The sequence below is a fragment of the Pleurodeles waltl genome, chromosome 1_1, assembly GCF_031143425.1.
Source record: "Pleurodeles waltl isolate 20211129_DDA chromosome 1_1, aPleWal1.hap1.20221129, whole genome shotgun sequence".
Lineage (NCBI taxonomy): Eukaryota > Metazoa > Chordata > Amphibia > Caudata > Salamandridae > Pleurodeles > Pleurodeles waltl.
In genome coordinates, this window is record NC_090436.1 from 621,180,181 (window position 1) to 621,192,746 (window position 12,566).

A 12,566-nucleotide genomic window follows, 5' to 3' on the forward strand; every position below is an offset into this window, starting at 1 on the left:
CACCTTCCGTGAATCTTTTGATCAGTGGAAGTGAAAAATATGTTCGGTGTGTATAGTCCTTTCAAGTAAGCCACAATTGCTGAAAAATGCACACTTTGTGAGGCATACAAGAGTTTACACTTCGTTAAATGTGTTAAATATCAGACTATTACAGTGTCCTGATGGAGCATGTGCTCTATTTACTAGGTTCGCACCAGGCTACACATCTTTTCTACTTAAAAGCATAACACCTTCTGTTAGCCGGCCTTCCCTGCTGATAGTAATGTGCCTTTGGGAAATTTAGGTGTTCAAATTAGACTACTTCAGGAACCATGCTGCCAACTGCAATCACTTCTACCCCACTCCCCTGGATTTGGGTGGGATACACTCCCCTTTTGCATGGCTCAGTTATCTCTCTGCAGTGCAATTTTGATATGCTATTGTTTCGACAACTAGATCAAGTGAGAGAACCCTGGCTGTAGAGAACATCTTAGAGCTATGAGAATCATTATGTTGGAAATGTTTAATATCCCCAGAATTGTTGGTATCAATGGTACTTGTGGAAAAGCACATGCAGATAGCATACTAACAGGACATTCCCTAGTGATATGGGTTGGTAGTTCCTAGATTTGAAGCACCAGTATTTTGGGTTTTCTGATGTTGCAACAAAGATTCATGTCTGGTGTTCCCACTGAACGAATATCTATTATAGACTTTCATTGCCCAGTCGTGTGTGCAGTTTGTCGGCTTAGGCCACCTGCCTGAACGTTTTCAATTCTGGTGGCATGACTTACTAGCAATGATGATATGTTCTCTGCTATGACCCACTTCCAACTGTTCTGAGCTAATTGTGACAGTGGATATTATACTGTAACCCCGTTTGTTCCACCTGATCTGGCTTTGGAAGACATTCATGTGCTAGGAAGATTGTCTTCAGTTCCAGAACTCGGAGGTGTCTGGTAGAGTCCTCTTCTGACCATAACCCCTTTGTCGTCATCGATGGTAATGTCTTGTGGTGAGGGAGCTTTGACGGACCTCCCCTTGCGCATGTTCCCTGCAATCCACCACCTCAATTCATTGCCTACCTTGTACGTTACAACCACTAGATCCTCCCAAGTGCCTAACTCCTAAATCCACTGAGTAACCATTCCTGTACTGGTCTCACATGAACACTCACATTGGGAATGAGGTGGATACAAGAAGCCATCATCGTTAAAAGTTTCATTACTTTCCTAACTCTCAGAGACTGTTACATCTGGTATAAGTGAGATTGAGCAGGTGTGGTCTGGACCCTTCATGTTGTAGAGTATGCAATCATCAACTGTGTCGAGGTCTACTCCAAAAAAGGTTTTCCTGGTTTGTTGATTGGGAGACAATTTCTCCCAATTTGCTATAAATCCTAGTGTGTGTCGAAGTGACACCACTCTTGGTGTGCTCTCCTGACAAAGTCTCAAGATGAGGGCCCTGACCATCCAATTGTCTAAGTATGGGTACAAATGCATGCACTGCCTTCAGAGGAGTGCAGCCACCACTACTAATGTCCTGGTGAAGATTCTTGGTGCAGACATTATTCAGAATAGCAGGACGGTGAGAGAAGCGTTCTTCTTCCAACATGAATCCTAGGTATTTGTTTTTGCTATGTAATGGGTGCATGGAAGTAGGCATCTTTGAGATCTACCATTGTTCAGTAGCCCCCTTGGTCTAGCAAATGAATTCCATCGCCTTTAGGTTCCTGTTCACAAAGCGTAGGTCTAAGATAGGTCACACAGTCAGATCTAGTTTTGGTACAAGAAAATAAATTGAGTACACACCTTTTTCTGTAGCATTCTTTATCATTTCCTTGACGTCTCTGTGTAAGATCTGAAATTGGTCCTCCTTGTAATGCTATGGCTTTGGTGATTTTTTTGGTGGCTTTTGTATGACGTCTATAAAAGTAGACATAATGAATGATTTTCACAACCGACTTGACTGTGAAAATGGCTTCCTAGTTTTTGAGCCAGTTCTTTATCCTCCCCATACATGGGTGTTGTGACAGGAGGGAGTAAAAATTAAATGACTTAGAAACATCTGAGGCAGATCCTCTAGAGTTTCCTCTCCTTTGGTTTTCCAGTCTCGAAAAGGACTCTGTTGTTGCCATGGCCCAGGGCCATGGAATTGACAGCATACTGTTTTTTGGATCTGTATGCCAAACATTTGTTTCCCCGGACCTCTCTTTTCTTGGAGGCTGCCTGTTGTGAAGATCTAAACACCTGAAGGGCTCCGACTGCCTTAGTTTTGTTCACCTTCTTCTTCATTCTTCCAGCACTTGGAGTGCTTGGTTTACACCTGTGCCAAAGAACTGGTTTTCGGTTAAGGGATTTATCAATGATAGATTGTACCTCAGGCTTAAAACCGGAGATGCGTAGCCACACATTCCTCCTCATGATCGTCTCCTTAGCTATCTGCCTTCTTGCTCTATCAGAAGCATCAAAGGCTGGTTTACGGCATTATTTCTGCATTATTTTGAAATGTTCTTTACGCTTTCAATAATGTTCTTTGCCTTTTTGTGATTTTCTTCCAGGAGATCTGACATGAGGTCTTCCATATCCTCCCATTATTGGTGAGCATGCCTATTTAGCAGTGCATTGGAATTGGCCATTCACCAATGTGGCTGCAGCGCTCTCCATGTTTCCTTTGTAAGGCCTCCATTTTCTCTTTGTATCTGTCAAAACAGGTAGTGAGTCTAGCTGCACATGCCTCAAATTTAATTGATGTCCTATATTTCATTTCTATTTGTGGTGTTACTGCCTTGGCTGTCAATGGTTTCGCGAAAACCTCCCTGCCTTGTTGCACAACATTGAGGTGCATGGGAAAATATTAGTTCCTCTTATACACAGGGTTAAGAATCTCAAGCAGAAAACATATCTCCTCCTTCTCAACCTTCATCTCCACCCCAAAGGCATCTCTGCCTTGATATTTTTTCAACCACTAATTGCTATGTGGAATTGTCAGAGGCAAGAAGGGCTTGTAGGATAGGACTGCCCCATTACAGGGGAGTCAAGTTTAGACATCCTCCCACAGCATTTCCCTCTGTGCCTCCTCTATTTTCAATTCTTTAGGATCAACGCCACCAATCCCAACCCCCCCCCCCCCCAAACCAAAGTGTTTATCCCGACTATCCTATGGTATTTTTTGCTGCTCCTTCGATAAAGTATCTTGCATGCTTCTTTTGAGCCCTATCAGCCTAGCTTCTTTCAACAGAGTTGAGGCTTCCTCGAATGCCCTCTTCTTTTTCAACAGGTTCTCTATCTACTTCCAATACCCTTTTCTTGCCCTCAACATCACAAATCCTAGGCTCTCCATCAACCTTCGCCTTAGAGGGCGCCTCACACTCCTTCCCTCGCTCCACTGGATCGTCCTTAGAGGTTAATATCACCAGTGGGGTTTTCTTTCCTGGTAGAATGGAAGTGCTTTGTGCTCCTTTGACTGCTAGTTTCTTGGGCGTCAAGGGCTTTGCTTCCAGTGACTGCGGTATTGCTCAAAGAACTATGCTTCGGCAGCTTAGGTATAGGTCTGACTTTCTATTTTTTAAAGACAAATCCGGTGTCTTACAGGCATGTGGTCAAGTGGGCTTATGGTCTTTACGGCGTGTCTTCCTAACCTCTTAAACCTTATGTGGAAAATGTCACTTACCCAGTGTACATCTGTTCGTGGCATTAGTCGCTGCAGATTCACATGCTGTGCATAGTCCGCCGTCTGGTGTTGGGCTCGGAGTGTTACAAGTTGTTTTTCTTCGAAGAAGTCTTTTCGAGTCACGAGACCGAGGGACTCCTCCCACCTCGGTTCCATTGCGCATGGGCGTCGACTCCATCTTAGATTGTTTTCCCCGCAGAGGGTGAGGTAGGAGTTGTGTATGCTAGTAATAGTGCCCATGCAATGGAATGAATACGTATGTACCAAATGTAGGTTAAAGTAATATATTTACAAATGTACAAATGTTGAGGATATACTTCCAAACGGCTACAGGCTCCCGGGGAGGCAGGTGGGCGCATGTGAATCTGCAGCGACTAATGCCACGAACAGATGTACACTGGGTAAGTGACATTTTCCGTTCGGTGGCATGTGTAGCTGCAGATACACATGCTGTGCATAGACTAGTAAGCAGTTATCGCCCCAAAAGCTGTGGTTCAGCCTGTAGGAGTGGAAGTAGTTTGAAATAAAGTTCTTAGTACGGCTTGTCCTACTGTGGCTTGTTGTGCAGATAACACATTTACACAGTAGTGTTTAGTAAATGTATGAGGCGTAGACCATGTTGCTGCCTTACATATTTCATTCATTGGAATATTTCCTAGAAAGGCCATAGTAGCACCTTTTTTTCTGGTTGAGTGTGCCTTTGGTGTAATAGGCAGCTCTCTCTTTGCTTTAAGATAGCAGGTGTGGATGCACCTAACTATCCATCTGGCAATACCTTGTTTAGAAATTGGATTTCCTGTATGAGGTTTTTGAAAGGCAATAAATAGTTGTTTTGTCTTTCTAATTACTTTTGTTCTGTCAATGTAGTACATTAGTGCTCTTTTGATGTCTAATGTATGTAGTGCTCTTTCAGCTATTGAATCTGGCTGTGGGAAGAACACTGGTAATTCTACTGTTTGATTTAAGTGGAATGGTGAGATAACCTTTGGTAAGAATTTTGGATTTGTTCTTAGAACTACTTTATTCTTGTGTATTTGAATAAATGGTTCTTGTATGGTAAACGCCTGTATTTCACTTACTCTTCTTAGAGATGTGATGGCAATGAGAAATGCAACTTTCCACGTTAAGTATTGCATTTCACAAGAATGCATGGGTTCGAAAGGTGGACCCATGAGCCTTGTTAAGACAATGTTGAGGTTCCATGAAGGAACAGGTGGTGTCCTTGGTGGTATAATTCTCTTTAGGCCTTCCATAAACGCTTTATGGACAGGTATTCTAAACAGGGAAGTTGAATGAGTAATCTGCAGGTAAGCAGAAATTGCGGCGAGATGTATCTTTATGGAAGAGAAAGCTAGATTGGATTTTTGCAAATGTAGTAAATATCCTACTACATCTTTTGGAGACGCATGCAACGGATGAATTTGCTCATTATGGCAGTAATAAACAAATCTTTTCCATTTAGATGCATAGCAGTGTCTAGTGGAAGGTTTTCTAGCTTGTTTTATGACCTCCATACATTCCTGTGTGAGGTCCAAGTGTCCAAATTCTAGGATTTCAGGAGCCAAATTGCTAGATTCAGCGATGCTGGGTTTGGATGCCTGATCTGTTGTTTGTGTTGTGTTAACAGATCTGGTCTGTTGGGTAGTTTGACATGAGGCACTACTGACAGGTCTAGTAGTGTTGTATACCAAGGTTGTCTTGCCCATGTTGGTGCTATTAGTATGAGTTTGAGTTTGTTTTGACTCAATCTGTTTACTAGATATGGAAGGAGAGGGAGAGGGGGAAAAGCGTACGCAAATATCCCTGACCAATTCATCCATAGAGCATTGCCTTGGGAGTACTTGTGTGGGTACCTGGATGCGAAGTTTTAGCATTTTGCGTTTTCTTTTGTTGCAAAGAGATCTATTTGAGGTGTTCCCCAAATTTGAAAGTAAGTGTTCAGTATTTGGGGGTGAATTTCCCATTCGTGGATTTGTTGGTGATCCCGAGAGAGATTGTCTGCTAGTTGGTTCTGGATCCCTGGAATAAATTGTGCTATTAGGCGAATATGGTTGTGAATTGCCCAATGCCATATCTTTTGTGTTAGGAGACACAACTGTGTCAAGTGTGTCCCCCCCTGTTTGTTCAAATAATACATTGTCGTCATGTTGTCTGTTTTGACAAGAATGTATTTGTGGGTTATCATGGGTTGGAATGCTTTCAACGCTAGAAATACTGCTAACAGTTCTAAGTGATTTATGTGAAAATTTCTTTGATGTATGTCCCATTGTCCTTGGATGCTGTGTTGATTGAGGTGTGCTCCCCACCCTGTCATGGAAGCATCCGTTGTTATAACGTATGTTGGCACTGGGTCTTGGAAAGGCCGCCCTTTGTTTCAATTTGTACTGTTCCACCATAGAAGCGAGATGTATGTTTGGCGGTCTACCAACACCAGATCTAGAAGTTGACCCTGTGCCTGTGACCACTGTGATGCTAGGCACTGTTGTAAGGGCCGCATGTGCAATCTTGCGTTTGGGACAATGGCTATGCATGAAGACATCATGCCTAGTAGTTTCAGTATTATTTGACTTGTACTCTTTGTTTTGGAGACAAGGTTTGTATTACATTGTGAAATGTTTGTACTCTTTGTAGACTTGGAGTAGCAATCCCTTTTGCTGTGTTGATTGTTGCTCCTAAGTATTGCTGTGTTTGACACGGCTGCAAGTGTGACTTTGCATAGTTGATTGAGAAACCTAGGTTGTGTAGGGTTTCTATTACATATTTTGTGTGTTGTGAACACCGTTTTAGCGTATTGGTTTTGATTAACCAGTCGTCTAGGTATGGGAACACATGTATTTGCTGCCTTCTGATATGTGCAGCTACTACTGCCAGGCATTTTGTAAAGACTCTCGGCGCAGTTGTTATTCCGAATGGCAACACTTTGAACTGGTAATGTATGCCCTTGAATACGAACCTTAGGTATTTCCTGTGCGAAGGATGTATCGGTATATGGAAATACGCATCTTTTAGATCTAATGTTGTCATGTAGTCTTGCTGTTTGAGCAGTGGGATTACGTCTTGTAATGTGACCATGTGAAAGTGGTCTGATTTGATGTAGGTGTTCAGTGTTCTGAGATCTAGTATTGGTCTTAGAGTTTTGTCTTTTTTTGGTATTAGAAATTACAGTGAGTAAACTCCTGTGTTCTTTTGATGACGTGGTACCAGTTCTATTGCGTCCTTTTGCAGCAATGCCTGAACTTCTAGTCCTAGAAGGTCTATATGCTGTTTTGACATATTGTGTGTTTTCGGTGGGACGTTTGGAGGGAGTTGGAGAAATTCTATGCAATAGCCATGTTGGATAATTGCTAAGACCCACGTGTCTGTTGTTATTTCCTCCCAAGATGTGTAGAACTGGCTTAGTCGTCCCCCCACTGGTGTTGTGTGAAGGGGTTGTGTGACTTGTGAGTCACTGTTTATTTTGAGGGGTTTTGGGACCTTGAAATTTTCCCCGGTTTCTTGGGAAGTGGCCCCCTCTGTATTGTCCCCGAAAACCTCCCCTTTGATATTGTCCCTGGTAGGTTGGTGGTCTTGTTTGTGAGGTGCTGGTTTCTGTGGGTTGCCCTCGAAACCCTCCCCGAAAGGTTGATTTCCGAAATGTGCTAAATGTGCCTCTGCCCTGCGGGGAGTAGAGTGCGCCCATGGCTTTGGCTGTATCGGTGTCCTTTTTTAATTTTTCAATTGCAGTGTCGACCTCCGGCCCAAACAATTGCTGTTCATTAAACGGCATATTGAGCACAGCCTGTTGTATTTCGGGTTTGAACCCAGATGTGCGCAGCCATGCATGCCTCCTTATGGTGACTGAAGTATTTGTCCTTGCAGCTGTATCCGCTGCATCCATGGAAGACCGTATCTGATTGTTCGAGATACTTTGTCCCTCTTCCACCACCTGTTGCGCTCGTTTCTTGAACTCCTTGGGGAGGTGTTCGATGAGATGTTGCATTTCATCCCAATGAGCCCTGCCGTATCTCGCCAGGAGTGCTTGCGAGTTGGCGATGCGCCACTGATTTGCCGCTTGTGCTGCAACCCTCTTTCCCGCTGCATCAAATTTGTGTCTCTCCTTGTCCGGAGGTGGTGCGTCACCTGATGTATGCGAGTTGGCTCTTTTACGAGCTGCCCCCACAACAACTGAGTCTGGTGTCAGTTGTGATGTAAGAAAGACAGGGCCTGTGGGCGGAGCTTTGTATTTTTTCTCCACCCTTGGAGTTATGGCTCTGCTTTTAACTGGCTCTTGAAATATTTGTTTCGAGTGCTTCAGCATTCCGGGAAGCATGGGAAGGCTTTGATAATGGCTATGGGTGGAGGACAGGGTGTTAAAGAGGAAGTCATCCTCAATAGGCTCCGAATGTAGCGAGACATTATGGAATTCAGCTGCCCTAGCTACCACCTGTGAATATGATGTACTGTCCTCAGGTGGTGACGGTTTAGTTGGGTACGACTCTGGGCTATTGTCCGATACCGGAGCGTCGTAGAGGTCCCATGCATCCTGATCATCCTGGCTCATTGTGGTATGAGCTGGTGAGTGTGTTAATGGTGGAGTTTGTGCCGGTGATGCATGAGTTGATGGTGGTGGAGAGGGTGGGGGAGTTACCTTTACCACCTTCGCTTGTGGTTGCTTGTCTCCTTGCTGGAAGTCAAGTTTCCTTTTCCTTTTGATTGGGGGAAGAGTGCCAATCTTCCCTGTATCCTTTTGAATAAAGATCCGCTTTTGCGTGTGATCTGGCTGAATTGGTTGTAATTCCTCCTCAAACCTGTGTTTTTTTTTTAGTTGAGAGGACAGTCCCTGTTCCTCTGAGTAGGAACCAGTTTTCGGTTCGGTTGCCGGGCGTTTCGGCACCGAAACCGTTTCTTTTGATTTTTTCCGGCTCCGACAAGATCTTTTGTCTTTTCGGCGTCGTGCCCTCTCGTGCCGACCAACTTCAGAGCCGCTGTGTCGGTGCTGAATTTTTTCTGCGTCACTCTCTCGGTCCCGAGTGCGCTGCGTGCCTGTATCTCGACCAGAGTCGGATGTCTTCGACAGCAGCTCGCCCTTTTTCGGTGCCGTTGGACGGTCACCTACTTTCCGGGTTAAGCCATGGCCTGTTGGCGGTGGCGTCCCCTGGGCTTTGGCAGTCTTTTTGTGTGATGTTTGTTTCGACGTCTTACTCACGGTTGGTTGTTCTTCGACGTCGAATTCTTCGGAATCCGACTCTGGGATGGAGAAAGATTCTTCTTCCTCCTCCTCGAACCGTTGTTGTCCTGTCGGCGTGGACGCCATCTGCAACCTCCTGGCTCTTCGGTCTCTGAGCGTTTTCCGCGACCGAAACGCGCGACAGGCTTCGCATGTATCCTCCTTGTGCTCGGGGGACAGGCACAAGTTACAGACGAAATGTTGATCCGTATAAGGATACTTATTATGGCATTTAGGACAGAATCGGAACGGGGTCCGTTCCATCAGTCTCGATGTTGCACGCGGTCGGGCCGACCAGGCCCCGACAGATGCTTGAAATTACCCCCGAAGGGCACACGAAGCTCTGCAAGATTCGGTGGCGATTGGATCTAACTACCCCGATACCGAACGAAACAATACCGACGTAGTTTCCGAGATTCTGACTAACTTTCCGACCCGAAACACGGAGCGAAAAGGAACACGTCCGAACCCGACGGCGGAAAGAAAACAATCTAAGATGGAGTCGACGCCCATGCGCAATGGAACCGAGGTGGGAGGAGTCCCTCGGTCTCGTGACTCGAAAAGACTTCTTCGAAGAAAAACAACTTGTAACACTCCGAGCCCAACACCAGACGGCGGACTATGCACAGCATGTGTATCTGCAGCTACACATGCCACCGAACCTGTGTTTTCCATGTGCCTCCTGGTCTAAACCTCATCGTTGTCTGAGAAACCCATCTCCTCCATTTGTTTCTCCAGGTCTGACATGCCTCATGTCTGTGCTCACCCAGTGTGCCATTAGGATCTTGTCTCTGTGGACTACAGTTTTTGGTTTAAAATAGGAGCATAAAACACAGTCTTCAGACTTATGGTCTTGAGGAAAGCAGAACATACTGACTGGATGTTTGTGCCCAAAAAAGTGCTCTGAACGACAATTTGAAGAGTGTGCTCATGCTCCGAAAATGGCATAGAGGACCTCAGGGATCCCACTTTGACCAAGAAACATTCTCCAAATGTCAATCCCTCTTGACAAGACCATGAAAAAACTATCCAGCGTCGATCTCTGTTCCTGCGACTGCTTTCTTTAGTTCCAGGATTCTTCAACAACTTCAGTCAAGAAGTGTCAGGAGCTCTCCGATGCACCTCCATACCCAAAGGCAGAAAAATAAGAATCAAAGATGATGGGAACATACATGGGCATTGTGGAATTACGGTCGAACTACAAACCACAAACATCTGAAGACAATAAGGACACTTTCATACCCAATCACCAGATGGCAGGATTGGGCAAAGTATGTACATCTAGAAGATATTTCATGCTGCAAAACTCAAATACTCATGGATGTTCCTGTCCAGCTTCCAATCACTGTTCCAGTTCCATACGTGAGCCTTCTTCACTGTACTCTATGAACCTCCAGTCTTCTTGATAGACTACTCCATCTCATCTTAGACTCATGAAAATTCTAAATGGACGAGGAAACATTCACATTAATCCAAAATGCTAGAGACAAGGTACATCCAGAGTCCAGTATCCAACCTTGCCTCTTGTTTTCTTGCCCTACCCCCCTTCTCCATCCAAGCTACGGTAGGAAGATCGATTCATGGTTTTAATTGCCTTTTGTTGCCCACACATACGGACTGTCGGCATGGCCGAGGCCATGCTGTCAATATATGTACAAAATGCACACTCTAGATCAGGCCCCTGACAGAGTACCCACCAAGGGTGGGAGCAGGTAGAGCCCTTTCATTATCAAAAGTCTGTTGACTAGTGCCCTAGTAAGGTTTCAGCTAGGCCACCACAGCATTTTCTGGGGTGCATGTGACAGCAGGCACAGCCTACATGCAGCAGACTGCACATTTATTTTCATAATAATGGTGCGCAGTCCCACAAGTGCCTTCTGGCGCACTGGTTTTTAAGTGTACATGGGCACAAATGATGTTCTTGTAGGCCTTATAATAATATGGTTCCTAGCAAGGCAACATTGACTAACGTTTTCTCTTTTTGATTATGTATTTTTGCTTAACAATCTCTTTATATACTTCCTTTCACTGCTATTTTCTAAATCAATCGTCTAAGGGATTTAACTGATAATGTTCCATAACTAAAGCTTTATTTCAATTCCCTACAACAAACCTTTAACTGCTCCCACCTAACAGGATCTACCAAGCGAGAAACCAGAAGTACACCTTGCAGGCCATCTGATTGCTCTCATCTGATAGCATTATCCATGCAGTGCAGCACCACAACTGCTTGACGGCTGCTCCTTAATAAGATTCTCTAAACATATACACTGCACCACACTGCATTAATGCAGAGTCACAGACATTACCAAGACTATCTATAGATTACTATTGTGAATTTGGAGGTCAAGCAAAGGCTGATAAAAGGGTTCTATGGAACCTGGAAAATTAAGGATGTCATGCATACAGAACTAACAAATTCCACTCAAGGGCAAACATTTACAGAAAGGTACTGCATGGGAAGTTGCGCCCATAACTGCAGATAGTATGAAAAAAGTTACAAGCTAATAATGTGTGTTCAATCAGTCTAGAATGGACAGCACTGCGTATTTGTGCCTACCACACAACATGCTCTAGCAATAAACTAATGTAATTTACCCTCATTGGTAACTGTGTCTGCTGTCTCTGAAGCTTTGTCTTTTAGGTCTTTCACCACACGGTCCATTGCAGCTTCATGCTTCAGGAACAAAGGGCGAATGATTTTGTCATACAGTTTCTCAGCACCGTTAGCTGGGCTTGGGGCCATGCACCACACCAGAAAACCACACTACATGGGACAAAAAAAGAAAACAAATGTACATATCACAACCTTTCTCAATGGCACAAACACTACAGGCTGAACATGTAATTACAAATCTGGGACCAGATGATCGTACGTTTGGAATTGCGACTTCCTAATTGCGATTCAAATGTTCAAAACTCCAATGAGTTACATTTGCGATTCCCAGTGGGTCGCAAACAGACCTACCTTATGAAAAGTTTTCATTAAATTTTTTAAGAACAGGCAGTGGTCTGTGGGAGGCAGTGGTTTGTGGGACCCCTGCCTGCTCTTAAAAAAAAACATGCTTTTACAAACATTCACAAAGCGGAAGGAGTCCGTTGGGGACCCCTTCCTGTTTGCGAATAGGTCACCACCAACTTGAATTTGGTGATAACCTGTGAATGTTTGCAACTGTATTTTGGTTGCAAAACATTCAATCACACCATTGCAATTTGGTTTTAGGAAGGAACGCCATAAAGATTCCCCTTCCTAATACCAAACCGCAATGCCAAATTGCAATTCAGTAACCGGTTACCGAATTGCAATTTTGCATTTAGAACATGTTAATGAATCAGACCGTTTGCGACCGCTATATAGCTTTGATCATCTGGCCCTTAGTTTGCTCAAAATAAATGGATTAACAGAATGCAAACGAAGAAGAGTCCCATGTAGCCTGACAATTATCCAGATACTACAGGTCTTCAAATCGGTAGAGTGGTCCACAGATGAAGATATCCTCCAGTAAAAGGAACCCAGAAAGCTATACGAAGGCAGCAATGGAATTGAGTATGCCCCTCCCAGCTTCTCTGTTAATCCAGAATCACACAATGGTTAGCACACAGGTTTCAAAATGTTCCTCTTAAGGTTGACCTCATGCTCAGCTAAGAGCCCAGGAGCATTTTGAGCTGAGCATTTATAAGCAGAGTGACTAGGTACTTCAACTGATGT

General features: G+C 44.3%; 1 protein-coding gene across 1 annotated transcript in view; it reads right to left on the reverse strand.

Moving 5' to 3' along the window:
* The window catches only part of REEP5 (receptor accessory protein 5), a 119,647-nt gene that overhangs the window by 14,607 nt on the left and 92,474 nt on the right, over window positions 1-12,566 (reverse strand). The window contains exon 4 of the mRNA XM_069226491.1: window positions 11,456-11,624. Within this exon, the coding sequence (XP_069082592.1) occupies window positions 11,456-11,624 (169 nt within the window). The remainder of the gene's footprint in view (window positions 1-11,455; window positions 11,625-12,566) is intronic.